At 35.9% G+C, this 18,878-nt stretch overlaps 1 protein-coding gene across 1 annotated transcript; it reads right to left on the reverse strand.

Annotated features, from left to right (window-relative positions):
- Positions 1-417: 417 nt before the first annotated feature.
- On the reverse strand, positions 418-17,226 carry LOC126814457 (tetraspanin-17). The gene is made up of 8 exons (XM_056099907.1): positions 15,457-17,226; positions 14,265-14,569; positions 11,715-11,903; positions 7,142-7,330; positions 5,155-5,289; positions 1,743-1,790; positions 807-926; positions 418-528 (listed from the first exon to the last, which is right to left on the reverse strand). Exons 1-8 carry the CDS (start codon positions 15,476-15,478, stop codon positions 448-450), a joined length of 1,089 nt encoding a protein of 362 aa, XP_055955882.1. The 5' UTR covers positions 15,479-17,226; the 3' UTR covers positions 418-447.
- Positions 17,227-18,878: the final 1,652 nt, after the last annotated feature.

Below are 18,878 nucleotides of genomic sequence, written 5' to 3' on the forward strand. Positions count from 1 at the left end.
GTTTCGTTTTTTTATACTTTCGATGGCCTCCACTATATGAAGATCTGACCGGTTGTAGAGGGGGGTCGCGTCAGGGGTCAAACGAGCGACTTTTGACCATATAACGTCAGACATTTGATTAACTAATCAGCGTTGATGTTTCTAGTAGGATACCGACAGTTCCGTGCATCGCACGCCAAGAACTCGCTGCAACGGACTGTTTCATTGGCTAATCCCAAACATCAACGCGGCTTATATAACAACTCTTCCAGATCCTAATGTAGTAAAGGCAAGTAAACCGAAATTTAGAACTATAAAAAACGAAACGAAATATGATCTGTGTTTTAATCAGATTGGTTGAATATTTTCCATTTTTTCGTAAACTTATCTTGTCAGTCACCATACTCCATCTGGTTGAACAAATTACTAACAAACGTGTGAAAATAATCATTTATTATTATATAATTATTACCCATGAAGAAGTTGCCATCTTGCTCTTTGTTTTTTGATATAATGAATAAGAAGCCGGGCAAATAACACTGAGACAATCTGAAAATATATAAAACAAAATTTTAGTGACTTTATGGGTTAAAAAACCATGTACTTTTCATTTCATTTTATGTAGTGTTGTTTCGTTTATTCTTTGTCACGTACAAGCTTTAGATTAATACAATTAACGGCACTTGACCTACCAACAGATCTTATGACCTAAAGCGCACATTTTAGACCATTCAACCGCGGGGATCTGAGGGGGTGTCAAAAAATTATTTTTATTAAGAACTAACTAAACAAAGGTTTTATGGTCTTCGGGACAGAGTTGTGCTTACTTGAGGAGTTATGACTGCTATAATTGTCATGGCTATAACTGTATTATGGTCAGTAAACCATCTCTCTATAGCTTTCATACAACCAGTCGTGTGGATTTTATACATCACGTCATCGATAATCTGAAATATTCCAATTTTTAAAATGGATAACATAATCTGTACAATGGAACAAAAACCCGGGTTCATTTTAAAAACATCTACAAACTATAGTGTGTCTAACTCTAGCTAAATGAATCGCAGGTTAAGTTTCCACCACAAAACTTGTTTTTTTTTTTTATTTCACCAATGTTCATTGTATTGACAAAAAAAACCCCCAACAAACAAAAAACAACTTATCAAAAATGTACAAATTTGTGTGTTTTTGGTTACTAAGGGGTCTTGCTTTGTTTATTTCAGTAATGTTTAATCGCTTAATGTGCAGTCTATTAGTATTAGATGGATATGGCGTAAAGACAATGGTAAAGTACAGTGTATATGAAAGGATTGGGGTAGAATACTCTAATCCGGGGGCCACCCCATGGGCGAAGGGCCCAATTGGGTCAAAGGCGACCGGCCGACCTTGAAGGCAGTAAACCTTTGGAGATGCTTGTCGTAACAGTCTAAAGTTAGAGCGTTCAACTGACTTGATCCACAATCTAGGCTTTCAGTTAGTAGATGTCTTGTTTTGTGCGAATATGGTTTAACCAAAACCAATTATCCCGACCAATCTTCAAACAGAACAGACAAATTATACGAACAGCCAGTTCCCACAAGAATTATGGACCAATGCAATATTAAATAGAGGCGAATCAAATATTAAATTTAAAATTTAAATTAAATTGCCGTTGTTAGCAAGTCTGTATTCTCTACATTCTAGTTATGTCACCAAAGAAAATTTGTTTTAAATTGTTAAAAGCACATGTAAACCATCGTTAGAAATGTAAAAAAAAGACGTACCTGGCTATTTAAAATACTAAAACCACACATAGTATTTATAACATCACCCTACAGATAGAACCAATTTAAGTTATATACTTGATTGTTCATAACGTGTGTTACATTTTCGTTTAATTATAATTGTTCATAACGTGTGTTACATTTTCGTTTAATTATAATATTATCATAAATAGTCACATTGCCAAAGTAAAAACCAGTAAAACAAAGATTTTATTAAAAACGCTAGAGGGCAACGTATTGGTTTATAAACTCATCTATGATATTATCATTTTTAGCGATTTTTTTCTCTTCAATAATGTAAGATTTTATCGCTAAACACAAAATCATGACAAAATCCACCTCTTATGGATTTATAAACGTCTTTACGTTGTAAAAATTAAAGCTTTTGATAGTCTTATAGTTTATATCAAACCATTGCCCCCCCCCCCCTTCTCCACAAAGGCCATACTAATAACAGTGTAATTTCATGAAAAAGGGTAATATTCATAAAGTAATGGCTACCAGCTCACTTCCCATTGCTACCCTTACTTGAGTAAAGTGGCGTATCTGTACCCGGCTTGAAACGGTACATTTTACATACGCAAGTGAAATGGTAGGCATACATTTATACTCTTGACAAATAGTTGGTTTGCTGAAAAGTTATTTGAAGGGACGCATAAAAAATAAATTCTATGATTTCACATGTAGACAGAGAAACAAATAGATACGTAAATGATGGTTTTTCACTCGAGTCCCATGCATAAAGAACCGATCTAAATCGAATTCCGAGTCAAACCGCTGTAGTACTTTGGTCCTAAAGATCATATTGTACCGTTGACTAATGTATAGTCAAATTTCACGCACTAATAAAAGTAAATGACATGTGTATATGTAAAAAAAAAACAGTGATATTTTGGTAAAATTCTTATCATTGTCAAAATATCCATCAAATTCTATCTGTTTATGTCATGTGGTTGATAGACCAAATAAGGTAATGTTCTCCCCCCTCACCCCCGGTCTTGGGAGAAAGCGTTGTTTATTCCATATTTGGGATTGAAATTAACGCCAGAGTCAGTCTATGACTTCAGAAATAAGGGGGTTATAAAAAAGGGTGTTGAGTGAAATTGTTCAGAACTCACCCTAATATTCCTAGCAGCTATCATCTATGCTTTATTGAGAACGAGGAACATAGAAGCCTTGCAAGAATAAAGCTGTAGAAATAGTTTTATTTCACGATCACAAAGGAAACACAACAAGGAAGTTCGATATTACTACACCGCGGCACAGGGTCCTACGTCAACTTTAAGAGTATGTTAAACACGAAAACAGACTTTCTTTAGGAACCGGGACTATTTATGCCGGTCTGATTAAAATGAACTCTAAATTTCGATACCAGTTTGAGTGACGTATTACAGTTATAGATTAAATAGAAGTTTGATATAAAACAAGTACCGTCTTACTATGGACCAGGAACTGACTAAGTTGTTGGATGAAATTCAAAAATCTATTCACCAAATCGGTGCAGAAGTATTGTTCAAAGAAGAAGCATGCCAATTTTCATGTCGATCAGTCTTGAATTGACGGAGTCTTATGTATTTTCGAAGAGTGTCACCCCAAGAAGAACAAGAAGAACAACAACAACAAGATGAGTAGCGGTTAGCCACCAGTTCCTGGTCTAACAAGCCAACAGTGAGGCTGATGTCCCCCGCCGAAATTGCAAAATAAATAGATGACACATATTAATTAATCGCACATTTATTTTTTTCACTAAGTTTCATCACTCTCTATCAGATAGAATCAAGATTATCTTGTCCCAAACCATCGACAAATGAAATCGATTAGCTCTGCTTAGCTTCAGCTCGAAATGTTAATTATTGAACTCAGTCAAGACATTCACCTAATGAACATCTACATATACATCAAGTTTAAACATTCACCTAATAGACACCTATGCCAAGTTTGAACATTCTACCTCAATTAGAAGGAGAGTTATTGTGTTCCAAAGTTTCTACCAATCAAATTGCTTATCACTCTGCTTACCCTCAGCAAAAAATGTTCATTATCGAACTTAGTTAAGGTATTCATATAATAAATCTATACACCAAGTTTCATCAATCTCACTTAATTAGAACTAAAGTTATCGTGTCCCAAAGCATCAACCAATCAAATTGCTTATCTCTGCTTACCCTAAGCGGAAAATGCTCATCTTCGAACTCCATCAAGGCATTGACCTAATCAACACATACACCAAGTTTGAACATTCTAGCTCAATTAGGAAGAGAGTTATCGTGCCCCAAAGTATCAACCAATCAAATTGCTTATCTCTGCTTACCCTAAGCGGAAAATGCTCATCTTCGAACTCCATCAAGGCATTGACCTAATCAACACATACACCAAGTTTGAACATTCTAGCTCAATTAGGAAGAGAGTTATCGTGCCCCAAAGTATCAACCAATCAAATTGCTTATCTCTGCTTACCCTAAGCGGAAAATGCTCATCTTCGAACTCCATCAAGGCATTGACCTAATCAACACATACACCAAGTTTGAACATTCTAGCCCAATTAAGAAGAGAGTTATCGTGTCCCAAAGCATCAACCAATCAAATTGCTTATCTCTGCTTACCCTAAGCGGAAAATGCTCATCTTCGAACTCCATCAAGGCATTGACCTAATAAACACATACACCAAGTTTGAACATTCTAGCTCAATTAGGAAGAGAGTTATTGTGTCCCAAAAAGTGTAACGGACAGACAGACGGACGGACGGACGGACGGCCGGACAGACGGACGAACCCATTTTAATAGTCCCCTGCTTTCTTCGAAAGGCGGGGGACAACAACAGTGGTTGTTGTAAATTGTTTCAATGGCATCTAGTAATTGAACTGGGGTCGCTCAGTAATAAGCGGTAATTGCATTCCATAGAATTGTGACCAGTATAGTGGTTGTTGTATCGACTATTTTGATCAGTCGGCCCGCGAACCCAGTAGACAAATGAAAACAATCGCCCATAATTGCTATATTCAGAGGCAAATCGGCTGATGAAAAGGGGTATTCTAAAGGTATAAGAGGTTTGAACTGGACCTTTTTAGTAGGCTCAGCTTCTAAAATTCAAGACAAAACTATTACTGAAGAACGTCGTCCAGCAGACAGGATAAGCCGGTGCTCACTATTTCTGGCGCAATTTCTCTTTAAGTTATATCTTTGTTAATTTTCGAGTTGATTGGACAAGTTCTACGGAAACTTCTCAAGGATGTTGTTGAACATCTTAATTAGGCAGATAAGTTCCTACAGCTAACCAAGTTTTTTTACTTTAAGTTGACAGCCAAGCAGATTAATAACAGAATCAGACCAGCCATCAAGATATAATTTTAATTAGGTTGGGTTGGTAGTGAAGAAGAAGTAGTGACTGGCTTGAATATCAAAATAAACTTACTTTTTCTAAAATACAACATGACATAGGAACAGCACATTTAAAGGGACTGGGATTAGTTCGTGTACAGTTATGATACATATTTATCTGCCAACCTTTATAACCTTCACTATCATGACTATAACCACAACATTTTAACTGAAAACAGAATTAAAATGGTAAACATAAACAATCATTGAGTTAATTCGGTTGAAAAATAAAATGTCGTTAAACATTATAAGGCCAGCTTTCGACGTAAGCGTTTATTGCGCGCGTTTTCCGCGGCGAAAAATGTACGCGTTTCCGCCTTTTCGCAGTGTTTTTCTCGCGTCTACATGTGCATGTCTGTCCAACTAGATGTTTACTAGTTCAGTCAACCGCTCTTGTTGCTGCTGCTACTGCTGCATGTTCAGTTTTTGGACATGGTTTAACATTAAAATGTTATTTTTTTAAAAAAAAGGCGGCGATTGAACGAATGCAATGTCGGCCTTATTTACGTGGGATTCCCCAAACTTTCGGTGATTCTTTTCAGTGCACATGGAAATACAAAATATCGCGCGCGGAAACGCCCGCATTTTTCCGCAGGCGAAAACGCTTACACGGGGACGTTAAACCCCATTTCTCTCTCTAGCTAGCCATTAGATTAGCATACATGAAATGCTCTTACGTCACTCGAGCAGAAAGACTGCTTCCAATCATGTTTGTCCCGTGGGCGCCACGTGGGTATTTTTCAGGGAATCTAGTCATTACGGTTGAGTGTCTCCACTATACCAAATACCTTTATTGAAAATAAATACCCGATAAACACTTTCGTGGGAATGAATCTATAACAACAAACTAAACAGAGTCGACATATTTATCAAAGTTCACAATCATACATAATGACAATTTTGAACAAAGATCGCTCTAAATACAATATGTTACAATGTAAGCCTACTGATTTATTTTTTAGTCGCAACAAGGGTGATATTGTTATAAGTGGCATTTTAGAAATATGCCACACAAACTTTAATATGAACATCGTTTCAATAGTGATTCTCGCGTCGTAAAATGAAATTAACTTCCTACTTTTCTGCACCAACCGGGCTAATGAAAACGGGTATCAATTGTATGACATCATATTCCTTCCTTTGTATAGCGAACTTTTGTTTATTACTTGTGTTTTCTATATCCTAAAAATATGAAAAAAAATGGGCTCGATGATCCTCTCAAAATATATGACCAGGCGACAATGTGTGAAAAATACTGAAATGGGCCAAACGGAGAAATAGTCATTTCATACACCGTAATTAGTAAACGGGGGGCAATACTAATTTAGCAGTACTTATTATATTACTGATAAGACAAAATAATTACTGTAATTACTAGATTTGTTTAAGGCCCATAATAGTGGCGTAAATTCAATAGAAACCAACATAATGAACAATTGCTTGAATTGATCGACTTTTTGGACCACAGTTTGGATTGTTTTTAGGAGCTTAAAGTTGCTGAGTCTCTAACTCAATATCATCCAAGTCTTCCACGTTGAAAACGCGAATTAGTTGTCAATTTAAATCAACGTTGTGATCTTACCGGGAAAAGATGGGCTTCTGATATGCAATATTTAAAACAAAATAAACATTTTACCTTTGGTACACGGCGTTTCAGCGCCATTTATAACAAGGGACTCTACAAGTCACGTCAAACGGTGACGCCATATTCTTATCTGGAGAGCATGCGCAATAGAGTGGAATAACCAGAGGCTAGAGATTGCCATTCCACTGAGACTTCTGGCGTATTTCGCTGGACATAACTGATTTGAAATAAGAGTAAAAACGGAACCGATTGAATGTAAATCAGTTTATATACATTCAGATTACATTATTATTATGCGTTGCGACCCATTTGTGTCGATTTCTAAGTCCCCAATTTTAGCGATTCCGATTCAGCTCCTTTAAACTGAATATTTAATCTTTATTCTGCAATGGGACTTTAATTAAGAAATATGAGAAAAGTAATGTCTTAAGCCTACCTCTGTCTGAATTAAATCTACCCAGTCTTTTAGATGTTGGTCATCGTGATATCGTTTAACTGCACCTTTAAGTACATTCTCGGGTACAGCCTGAATATATTTTCTTAAAGAAGTGGTTTGATAAAAGAAGACAAGTACAACAGCTAGAACTATTTCAATAAATAACACAACAGTCATGCTATAGTGAAACTGAAAATAAAAACGTTTACCACTTAAATTATTTGTACAATGGATAAATTTATACTAAGGCACGACAAGATTACTCCCGAGCACTCCATACCACTTCCCATTTGAAGAGTTCAAAGAAATATCAAAATTGTTTGTACTTATGTATTGGTTTTTAGTAAGAGAATAAGACAAGTTACATTAAAGTGACACAGTATGGGAGATTTTCGTGATAGTAACATAAATAGTAAAATTAGTCCTGTAATGTACGTTTTGTGTACAAGTAACACTCAGACAAATCGTGTGCGACCCCCCTACCCCTCCCCCTAAAAAATGGAACGAAATTCGCTTAACTTTATATTATATTACTCGGTAACCACTCCATACCTCGACATACTGTTCGTCATTGTAAAATGAATATCATTCCAAAATTGGTCCAATTTAGAATTAACAAAAGGTTGCATTTTGAACCCGATATTGCTTAGATTAAAAGATCCTTATCAAATTTGGTCAACATCCAAATTTTCCCTTCCGATAAGCTGCTGACTTTGGCTATTTTTATTTCTATTCAAAGCTTCTGCGTGGGCGTATTTCCACACTTTTCGTGGTTATCTTTAAATTAGAATTTTTTGAAAAGGTGTATAAAAAAGTTGTATCTTATATTCTAGACTTAAATAAATCAACATATTATGTAATGCTTATCAATTTCTTGCAATCTAATAGAGTACGACAAAGAGTTGTATCACCGTATGGACCATAAAACTTCCCTTTCTGGTTTACAAACTGTATTTAAATATTAGAAGGGAATAATCAAACATAGGACATAATATATGTACAATAGTATATGATCGATAAACTTTGAAATACACATATTATAGCTGGACCTAGGATGCATCCGTTTCTGACTGTAAAATATAAATTTTATACTTTTCAATTAAACGATAATTTAGATTCTATCAAGTAATGCGGAAGTTTGTAACACGTTTTAGAACCCTTCCTTTCCTCGCGATTTAACAATAAATTGTTTATTGGAATTTTCGATAGAACGAAAATAGTGTCTTTTCTCTCAATACACCAATTATTAATTTATATGACGTTTTTTTTTTAAGTTTCCACGAGAACAAACAACTGAAATCTCTATGAAACAGACACATTTTCTTTTGTAGCTGTAAAATTCCTTTCAGCGTAATACGGTATACCAATTAGAGACTTTTTTTCCCATTAGTGATTCGTTGCGTCAATGTAGTTTTAGAGTTTTGGCAGATTTTCACACCGCGTACGTGTAGCTGAGCTGAGCTTAGTTCTATTTGAGCATGGTGGCAGTTATCTACCAAGATCACCATCAGTAGTAGCCAAGTGCCTAGCCTACAAATTCCTGCAGGGAGTAAAGTCGTTCGACAGTCGCTCGACAGTCACTGAGCTATTAAAAAAAAATTAATGTCGAACCTTATTAACAATCTCTGACTTTGACTCCACAGCAATCTTTGGTTTCACTAATGTATCATTTCAGAAAGTTTATACCCCTTTACCATAGAATAACATCAATTACAGATTTGCATGGTCCCACCTCCCTAAATTTATCACGTAGATCAACCAGCATGTCAGATAGGCAGGAAAAATATGAAAATTCCGCGAAAAACTCATCAAAAATAATTATTAAATTCCAGTCTTTATCATGGTTAAGATTACATCAAATATATACTCCTTCATTTTCTAGGATTCACGAAGAATCATAAAAGCGCTACGGCACAACTTTTCAGTGTGTAAATGTATTATAGCAAAAAAGACGGTAAAAGGACGACGATGTTATACGGACCTTTTCCATATGAAAGCTGTTCGATACGTGCTGCCGTATCCGTATCATGGAAGAGAAATACACACGCATTGATGACGTCACGCGCAAAAGCGATACGGACACGCGTTACGGACCAGTAAATTACGCTTGCCAAAAGTCTCTATTATTAATTTATATTATATAACGTATTATATATATATATATATATATCCCGTGTTATATGAGATAATTATTCTACTGAACTGTTTAAAAGGGATACGGGTAAATTTATGTTATCGTGGGTAACTTACCTTATTTGAAAGCAAAGTTATGCATCAACAATATAATACATGTTCATATGAATGTATGACGTTTACGTCATACTTTTCTGCACCCGGATAATGCAATCTTTTATGTGGGAAAATTTACCCGCTAAATTCCGCTAAAGGGGGTGGGGGGACACATTCAAAATGGGGGGTCATTTTGGCTAGAAAATCAGAAGTCCTCTATATAGGTGTATGTTTTCGATGACCCCTACTTCAGATATTAACATATGAACTCGGCGACACCGAAAATCTACTGTTTGACGTATTATACCGTCACAATACTAACATCGAAATGTCCCGCCAAATGTGATCGCCATTTTGAACATTGCCGTCATATTGGAATACCTTTTGGTTGGAACAATTTTGTATGTTTATATCTGAAGTGAGGGATACCTATGTCGAGGTCCGAGAGAATTTGTAACGAATTTTATCCAACTAAATAACCAGAAAATGCCCCACGGCGGCCATCTTGAATATTTAAATTTCTCCAAGGGCGCTAGGGTGGCTTCATCCGGATACTGAATCAACACATATTAACGATATATAATCCACCAAAAACATTAGGTGGACTATATTTCCACGTCAAGGCTTAAACTGGGTGTTGGCTGTCGGACTATTTTCAGCCCCCCGCCCTGCATCACTGACAAGAAGTACCAATGCCGGGATCGAAAACGGAATCTCCGCGCTAGTGAATGTAATCAGTCTTTTAAGAGTTTTGCCATGACCATAAAATAATAAATTGTTGAATTTTAATAATTTTAATAATGGGTTCTACACAGCGAGCAGTAGCCAACATGCTGAATGTGTCACAGTCTGTGATCAGCAGACTGTGGAACCGATACCAACAAACACACAATGTTGATGATAGACCTTGTTCAGGTCGTCCTAGAGCCAATACAGAAGCCCAGGATCGATACATTCGTACACAGGTCCTGCGAAATCGAGGACAAACGGCCAATCAGCTTTCTGTAAACTTCTACCAAGTTAAAGGAATTCGAGTTACACCCCAAACGATTAGAAACCGGCTACATGCAGGTCATTTGCATGCGCGACGACCGCGTGTTGTGCCTCCATTAACTCGCCAGCATATGGCAAACAGGCATCAATGGTGTAGGCAGCGTAGAAATTGGGGTAATCGTCGATGGGCGCGTGTAATGTTCTCAGATGAGCCCAGATTTACTCTGTATTTCATCGATAGGCGTGCTCGCGTTTGGAGGCGTGTAAATGACCGCCGTGCTAACGTTAACGTCAGACAGCATGATAGATTCGGGCGTGGGTCTGTTATGGTGTGGGGAGGAATCACCATGACTGACAGAACGGACTTGCATATTGTTCAAGGAAGGGTCACTGGTGTGTACTACCGACACCACATCCTGGCACCGATAGTTCTGCCCTTGGCTCAACGTGCAGGTCGGCGTTTCATCTTTCAAGATGATAATGCCCGTGCCCACCGCGCTCGTGTCGTGAATGACTACCTCCAGCGTCACCATATTGTCCATATGCCTGGACCAGCCATGAGTCCTGACCTTTCCCCTATAGAGTATGTCTGGGACATGATCGGGAGACGTGTTCGTCGAGGTCAACATCAACCAACAACACTGCAAGAATTGGCCGTGGCATTGCAAGATGAGTGGGTCAGATTGCCCCAAATCGTGATTGGACGGTTGATTAGGAGCATGCCACGACGAATTGCTGAATGTCTAAGGATTGGTCGAGCAATTACTCATTATTAAGACAAAAATAAAAAACGTCCATTTTCACTTTTGACAGTGTATCTCTTTGCGAGTGAAATGAGGCCGTCAGATAAGCCGCCCATATGAACTGGAGCAATTACTCATTATTAAGACCAAAATCAAAAACGTCCATTTTCACTTTTGACGGTGTATCTCTTTGCGAGTGAAATGGGGCCGTCAGATAAGCCGCCCATTCTGTTTATGTTCATGTGTGGGCAATTGGCCTGTTATTAACATACACTGGCTACCTCTAATAAAAACAGCAGTGCATTTCCGCAGTTTTGTATTGTTTCTGATAATGACAAATGAATATATTTAAAATTCCAGTCAAATTACTTTATTCAGAGTGAAGTTTTGACAAGAAATACTCGAATGTCAAGTACCATTGCCATTATAATAAACGAAGTCTCGATTGTCACTATTTTTCTTGAGTGAAGTCCATTTTAACGTTCACCGATTATATAGTGCAGGTGTTCTAAAACATTCAATATTCAAGCCACTCGGTGGACTTGATGATTGATTGTGACATTTAGTCTAAATAATAATTCATATAACGTTTGAAGCCATATACTTACTAATTTTAGAAGGAAAGTGTTCTCTCGAATAGACCCAACACAGCCTATAAATGTTATCAGCACCATGACGATTCCAAAAACACACACCAAAACAGCCGGATCCAAAAATAAGTCAGAGACATCACTCACTAATTTGTTTCTTTCGTACAATACCCACGATGCAAATGCCGTGATAGCTATACCTGCAATCTTCAAAACAACAGCCCTCTTTTAAAACACACAAAAACCTTTCGATTTGCTTACTGTTAATATCATATACCACAGTCAATAAAGTTAGCTATATATTTACACTACCTTACCTTATAAGTAAGACCATGTGTTGTCACATTGTTCTTATATGAACTACATATTATTATCAATAACTAGATACACAGATCTAGGATCATATAGAAACAATCCTCAGGTTGAGTTGATAGTAGTAAATCAGATATAATTAAATACACGCAGTTTTTAACCAAGTCGTATACATGTATAATTACATTTCAAATGCGTTCCAAGACATCATGAAATGTATACAAAGCTTGCCCTGCAATGAACTACATAAAATGTATAGCTAAATTATTGATTCATACCCGACATATAAATTGTATATAGATCCGACTGTACTCAAAAAATGACGAATCACGATTTGCATAAAAAAAGACAACATTATAATATTAGGAAGTGAGTTTAAGGTTGATTTGAACAAAACATTCCACTCTTATATATTTTTTTCGTGCATGATTCCACTCTTATATAATTATTTCGTTATAACGAAATAACTAATTCGATTGAACGAAATAACTAATTTGTTTTAACGAAATATTAATTTGTTTTAACGAAATATTAATTTGTTTTAACGAAATATTAATTCGTTAATACGAAATATTATTTTATTAAAGATACATTATGGGAGATTATAATAGAGAGTTGTGGCCATTCTTGCTATAACAGTTCAAAAATAGATGATAAAAGAAGAATATATTGAAAATTTCAGTCAAATTACTTTATTCTGAACAAAGTTATCACCATTGTAATTTTTGACTAGAAATAGGAGTCAACTCTATCTTCACCGTCCCGAGATTGGCCGATCGTTTGATTGACAGGCGTTAACTCCACCTACATAATCTCGATTATCAAGTAACGTTTTCAATGGCTGTGGTACCGTTAACCTATTCGGTTTGAGACGGGGCTGCAATTCAGTTCGTATCACATTTATTTTTACTACAAATTAAAAATAAGACTTTTAATATATAGATATGAAGCGAAAGTTTGAAAGGAATGGACCAAATCAATGAGGCAGCATTGTACATAATTATAGCCGACTTCTTGTTAGCCTGCGTGTCACTCTAGCACTGTAACTGATAGGCCTACGTGACTCCCGAAGCAGACAAATAGGAAACTGTGATCCAATGGGAATGCAATTCAACTGGGGTGATGTTACCTGCGATGTTTATCAATTTCCATAAGTTTTCTGAAAACGCAAGTGACAAAAGAGCGTATAATACTGACATCCAAACTCTCATTTTGACCACAACTAAACATAATATCAAGGCCGTATATCGAACTTTCAATCAAATTGACTGACACGCGGCCTCGCTCAACAGCGGCCTCGCTTCGTACGCTCTATCATTTAGCCTCGATCATCACTGCCTTTTATGGAAAATTTCCGGGAGTATGACGTCAACGTAACGGTTAATCTCCGCTTACGATGCCATTTAAAAATTTAATCAATCAATGAAATCCTGTTTAAATCCAAGCCGAATCTAAACCATCCGTGGGTCTACAGAGTTGATTTTGGGCTTGTTGTGTAAATAAAGATCTAATTTATAATTTCTATGACATCTGAAGTCTAAATGAAGACTTAAAATATGCTGATTTAGCTCTTGCATAATGCATGTTTAATACGAATTAATTATTTCGTTTAAACGAATTAATTATTTCGTTTAAACGAATTAATTATTTCGTTTAAACGAATTAATTATTTCGTTTAAACGAATTAATTATTTCGTTTAAACGAATTAATTATTTCGTTTAAACGAATTAATTATTTCGTTTAAACGAATTAATTATTTCGTTTAAACAAATTAATTATTTACGGTTTAACATGTCGACTTATTTCCCAAATGCTCCTAACACCGGATTTGAAAAAAAGAATATGTTAAAAAAAACAATCGTGGTCTCTATCGTTATCGATATGCGGTCGGGCTCGAGGCGGTAACCCTGGAACTGCGACACAAACTAGATTATTTCGGGATTACGGTTCAATTTTATTTCAATAATTCGCTTGCGCGTAGGGATATTTAGCAGTGGGAGGAAACAGGTGGACCCGGAGAAAACCCATGAAGTTGGACAGGCGACCCTGAAACAACGCCCTTTGACTCAATGACAGACCTCGTGTTCACAACTTTTTCGTAATGGGGATCGTGTGATGGGTGGGGACTCTATGAAGCATTGGAGTTTGATCGTCTGATAAATGATTATACCGGGTCAGTTACTAAAAAAAACATCTTTGTGTCATGACATGTGATTCAATTTGAATCTTAATTTCCTTATGTTTTATAATCTTACCCAAAATAGATAATTCATGAAGAATAAAGCATATTTAAGAGAGAAGGATGCTAGACGGTGTCTTTGCAGATACATTCTAGTTCCAGAAGTCGAATAGTCTTCATCATCAACGTCACTTCCCTTATTTTCACTGCCATCATTATCACTGTCGTCATCACATCTGTCTTTGTTTGGTTTGTTGGTAACCCCATCATCGCGATCAGCTGCTGAAAAACTCGTTTCACCATCTTTTAAATCCTCTTCATTTATTTCAGAGGAAAGTTCTGCGTAGTGATATTCCTCAAGAGAAGCAATAGGGGCTCTCGCTGGAAAAAAAACACACATAAAATTTTAATAGTACGTAGTAAGAATTTCGACTTGATTGTTGCTATTAATTCCATGCCAGGTAGAGAAAATAACGATAAGTACTGTATATGAAGCATACAGAAGTTTTTATACGAACAAGCTTTTATGTGTCCTTAATAAAAAAAACCCCATTAAAATTATATATAAATATAACTTTTGACGCCAGTCATTGATTATCACCATAAACATAAATAGTTATTAGTAAGAGAACCAAAATGTTTTGTGACATTATATCGTTAGTATTTTGTGAATAAAATTTAAGGAATTAATAAATTGTAAAATCTTTTGACTTGTTTTTATTTTTTGACATTTATATATTTTGCTTTAATCGCAATTTGCTTGTTTACAAGTCACATTTGACACAAACGTCGGCCTCAGTGAATATTTTTGCAACTTTTAAAAAATATTACAGACTTCACATCTAATTTGGACCATGGAATCTGCTGTGTTTTGGTGTTCATTGTTTTGTTACACTCTGTGGAAAACCTTATTGTGTTCTATAACAGTCTACGATGTGAAGATATAACATTGGGCATTAAAAGTAAAACACATTTTACAGGTCTTATGTGTTCTAAATCAAAGAGGGTATTTAAAACATTCTAAAAGGGCGTTTTTAGTGGATTTAATTGTAATTGTTGATGTAATTGTTGAAATGTTTTACTTGTAACCATCAACTTTCAGTAAATCATCGAACAAAATATTAATTCTAACAAAAATTATCAGAAATAAACAAGCGTTTCCTTCGTGTAAAATCTGTCATTCTATTTACGTATCTGTCGGAGATGTGGATAAAATAATTATGTTATTTTACAAACATCCAATTTCTTAAGAAATAATGAATTCTTACCTGCGTATCTAGCCATTTTCATAGAAAATTCATGTCCACATTACCATGTCTAATATTAGAGTACGCTATTGTTTATGGGACCTGCATGTTTACCAGACACTTCACAAGACAGGTTCTAAAATTGCCCATAAAATCCTTGGACGTAGCACTAGAATATTCGATAACCGTTAACAACGAAATCAGCCCTTTACTATGTGGCAACAATAGTGTCTCCGTTTCTGCCCGGTTTCTCATTTCTATTATAAATTTTTAATTGATTTATCATCTAGTAATAATGGGGTACAGCAAACATGACAGTATGTTTTGTAATTATCATACCATAATCTGTCGTATTTTACCCAAAAACAAACCTGTAAATAGCCATTTTATTTCTTTCCTAGCGATACGTTCGCTAAAACTGGAATTTCATTTCAAGAACTAACCCCATTTCCTTATTATCAACATGACGTAAAGGACTTGCTCCCGAAAACGACGAGTTACGGTCGCATGACTTTTCTATGTCATTTTTTTTACACCGTGAACATTCCCAGGAGTCCACCCCCCATTAGCGCATTTTGTTTGCAGCCCAAATTGCACTTGGGTCTTAATATTTTTGTTTTTACCAGACACGCCCACTAAAACTGACTTAATCGATCAATATAATGTTGCATTGTGCCACCCCACCCCCAATACCCCCATTTACTATCAATATAGTTAATTTTAAGATAAGGCCATTTAGCAATCCCAACAAGTGCTATAGAAGCAACCCTACAGCGGTGACTAAAATTTGATGCCGGGGGCAATAACTCCGAGAATAAACGATGCCTAGGTTTCAACCATAGGTCTCATACGTATGACTAGTTGAACAATATCAGTTTTAAAACAAAATGGTATTTCGTAGCATACTAGAAAAAGTATGAAACCTGATAAAGAAAACATATCTGTGAATTAAACCTCAATTTAATGAGAAACATCTGTATGAATCAATAAAGTCGTAAGCGCAAATGGTGTATGGCTATGTTCGATTTCCGAAATGGAAGGGCACGGTGGGCACATTGGGTTTTTCTGGTACAAGTAAATACACAACAGACAACACTATTCCACCCTGAAGCACCACCAATCCATATGTGTAGGAACATATAATAATAATAAATAAATAGTGCACTTTTAACGCGCTAAACTCCATACACTAAGTATATGCTCATAGCGCTACAAAAATTCTGATGACATGTTGGTTTATGTGCTATAACAGTTTTATGTCTCATAGTATTCTTTAAACAGGTGTGTTTTTAATAAACTCTTGAATTGCAATAATGTTTGTGCATCTTTAACTTCTGATGGTAGTTTATTCCAAAATGTTGCTGAGTTATACTGGAAAGACCGCTGTCCAAATAATCTTAATTTGACTTTTGGGACACAAACTAAGTTTTGGTTAGCCGATCGTAGTATCCAGCGGTCGCTAGCCTGCAAATTTTGTTTAGAACTATACGGTATTTTTGCCCCCTCTAGCTGTATTTTGTCGTTAGTTAAAGACTTAATCGATCGATCGAAGTGAGATGAAAACTGTATTAAAAATATTATATTAGAGAGTGATAATAATCATCACCATTATAAACTACATCTAAACCATATTGATTATGATCACGTTTGGTACTATAACAACAACCCATATCATATTACTGAACAAATTATCTTACTATCTTTCATCCCTCCTCAAATCAGATCACAAATCAACACCAATACAATTCTCTCATTTTATAAAATGGAAAATGTGATATTGACTTCCAATAATCAAATATTATTTAGCATATTATTTGCATTTCATGGTAGGTGGTACTAACCAGGTGTTATAGAAAAGTAACTATAAACGAGATAAAAATGAAATATTTACTAAAATATGCCCATTGAAGGGCAAATGGCCGATTTCCAGCAAAGTGTACATGGCCTAGGGGATCAAAAGTAAAAAAAAAAAAATGGGATCCACGAGGGTACTTTATCTCATTAATGTAATAAAATTAACAGTGCCGATAAGTTGTGCAAGTGCATTTTGTATACTTCATACACCATACATTAGCAACCAACAACACACACTATGAGCGTGGCAATTTTAAAGGTGTTTGTTCATGCAACCGAACCGCCAGCACGTCGAAGATTTAATTCTTAAGACAACTAGAGTTTTAAAGAGACAGCAACTCAACAAATAAAGACAGAGACAGTCCAAATCTCTCAAATGTATATATAATGGTACACGCACAAATATGACCACATGTATTCTATTGACTTCATCAAATGCAAAATAATTCAAAGAACACTAAAACAATACAAAGTAATTCGATGAAAGTGACATCTCATACACCTTCATCTAAAATCAATGTGGTTGCCATGCAGGCTGTTTTGACTAGAATCGGAGTGGAACCGTCAACTGAACAATTTGTGATATCACCTAGACAACATATCCACGTCTTTAGAGCCTATCGAGAACTACGATATCGATGCATGCAATTTTATTTACACAACCCATTTGAACCAACTCACATTCTGTTCACATATCAATTTTAACTGACTGTTAGGTATATTCCAACAATATTCCATTGGTTAGATGTAACCTAGATTATTTACTTACACGATACCTATACACTAGATTTCAGAATTTGTTCGTTAATTATTCATGATAACTCAACCCGACTCATTTTCACAGTGGTGTAAAATATACTAGACAATTATCAAAAATAATTAAAATTGGATTGGCGTCTAGTTCTTCATAGCTCTAACGACATGTACCTGTCAGTAATCAATAGTCATGTTCGTCACATGAACATAAACACTGCGTATAAATTTCAGTTTAATCTAATAATAACTTTAGCTACATGATTTGTAAAAGTTGTCAAGGGCCATAATTCAGAGAGTAATTAGCAAGAGGCTTCTTCGTCACATGAATATAAAACACTGCGCCAATACAGGAGCCTGTCTGTTTAGTTATTATTATAGACACTTACGTCAAGTAACTTTACAATAGCGCCTGTGCAGTATTCATTTATACGAGCGCCATGTTTTGATTGATCGTAACAGCATGTTTTGAACAAGCCTGTTTTCCCTGTTACACATATTCCCTCACTTACTGACGTAGTGGCATCGGCTGCGATTGTTTGCAAACCGACGAGCGCTTCACAATCTTGAAGTAAACCAAATAAAGCCAGTTTGGGGTACAAACACGTAGACAGTGGACTATGCGTGCGCCGTTTTGATAACACAGACCTTCATGTAGGCCTACACACTTTAACTATCTAATTTTGTCTAATACAAAACACAAAATCATATTTTACCGATAGCCCAGACGAGAGCAAGACGACAGTGTTTTATTAACAAAAATATATAAAAGGATACGTTAATATAATATACAAATCATGTGACAACAATGAAGAATATCAAGAATAGACACAAAA

The sequence above is a fragment of the Patella vulgata genome, chromosome 3 (genome assembly GCF_932274485.2).
Source record: "Patella vulgata chromosome 3, xgPatVulg1.2, whole genome shotgun sequence".
Taxonomy (NCBI): Eukaryota; Metazoa; Mollusca; class Gastropoda; family Patellidae; genus Patella; species Patella vulgata.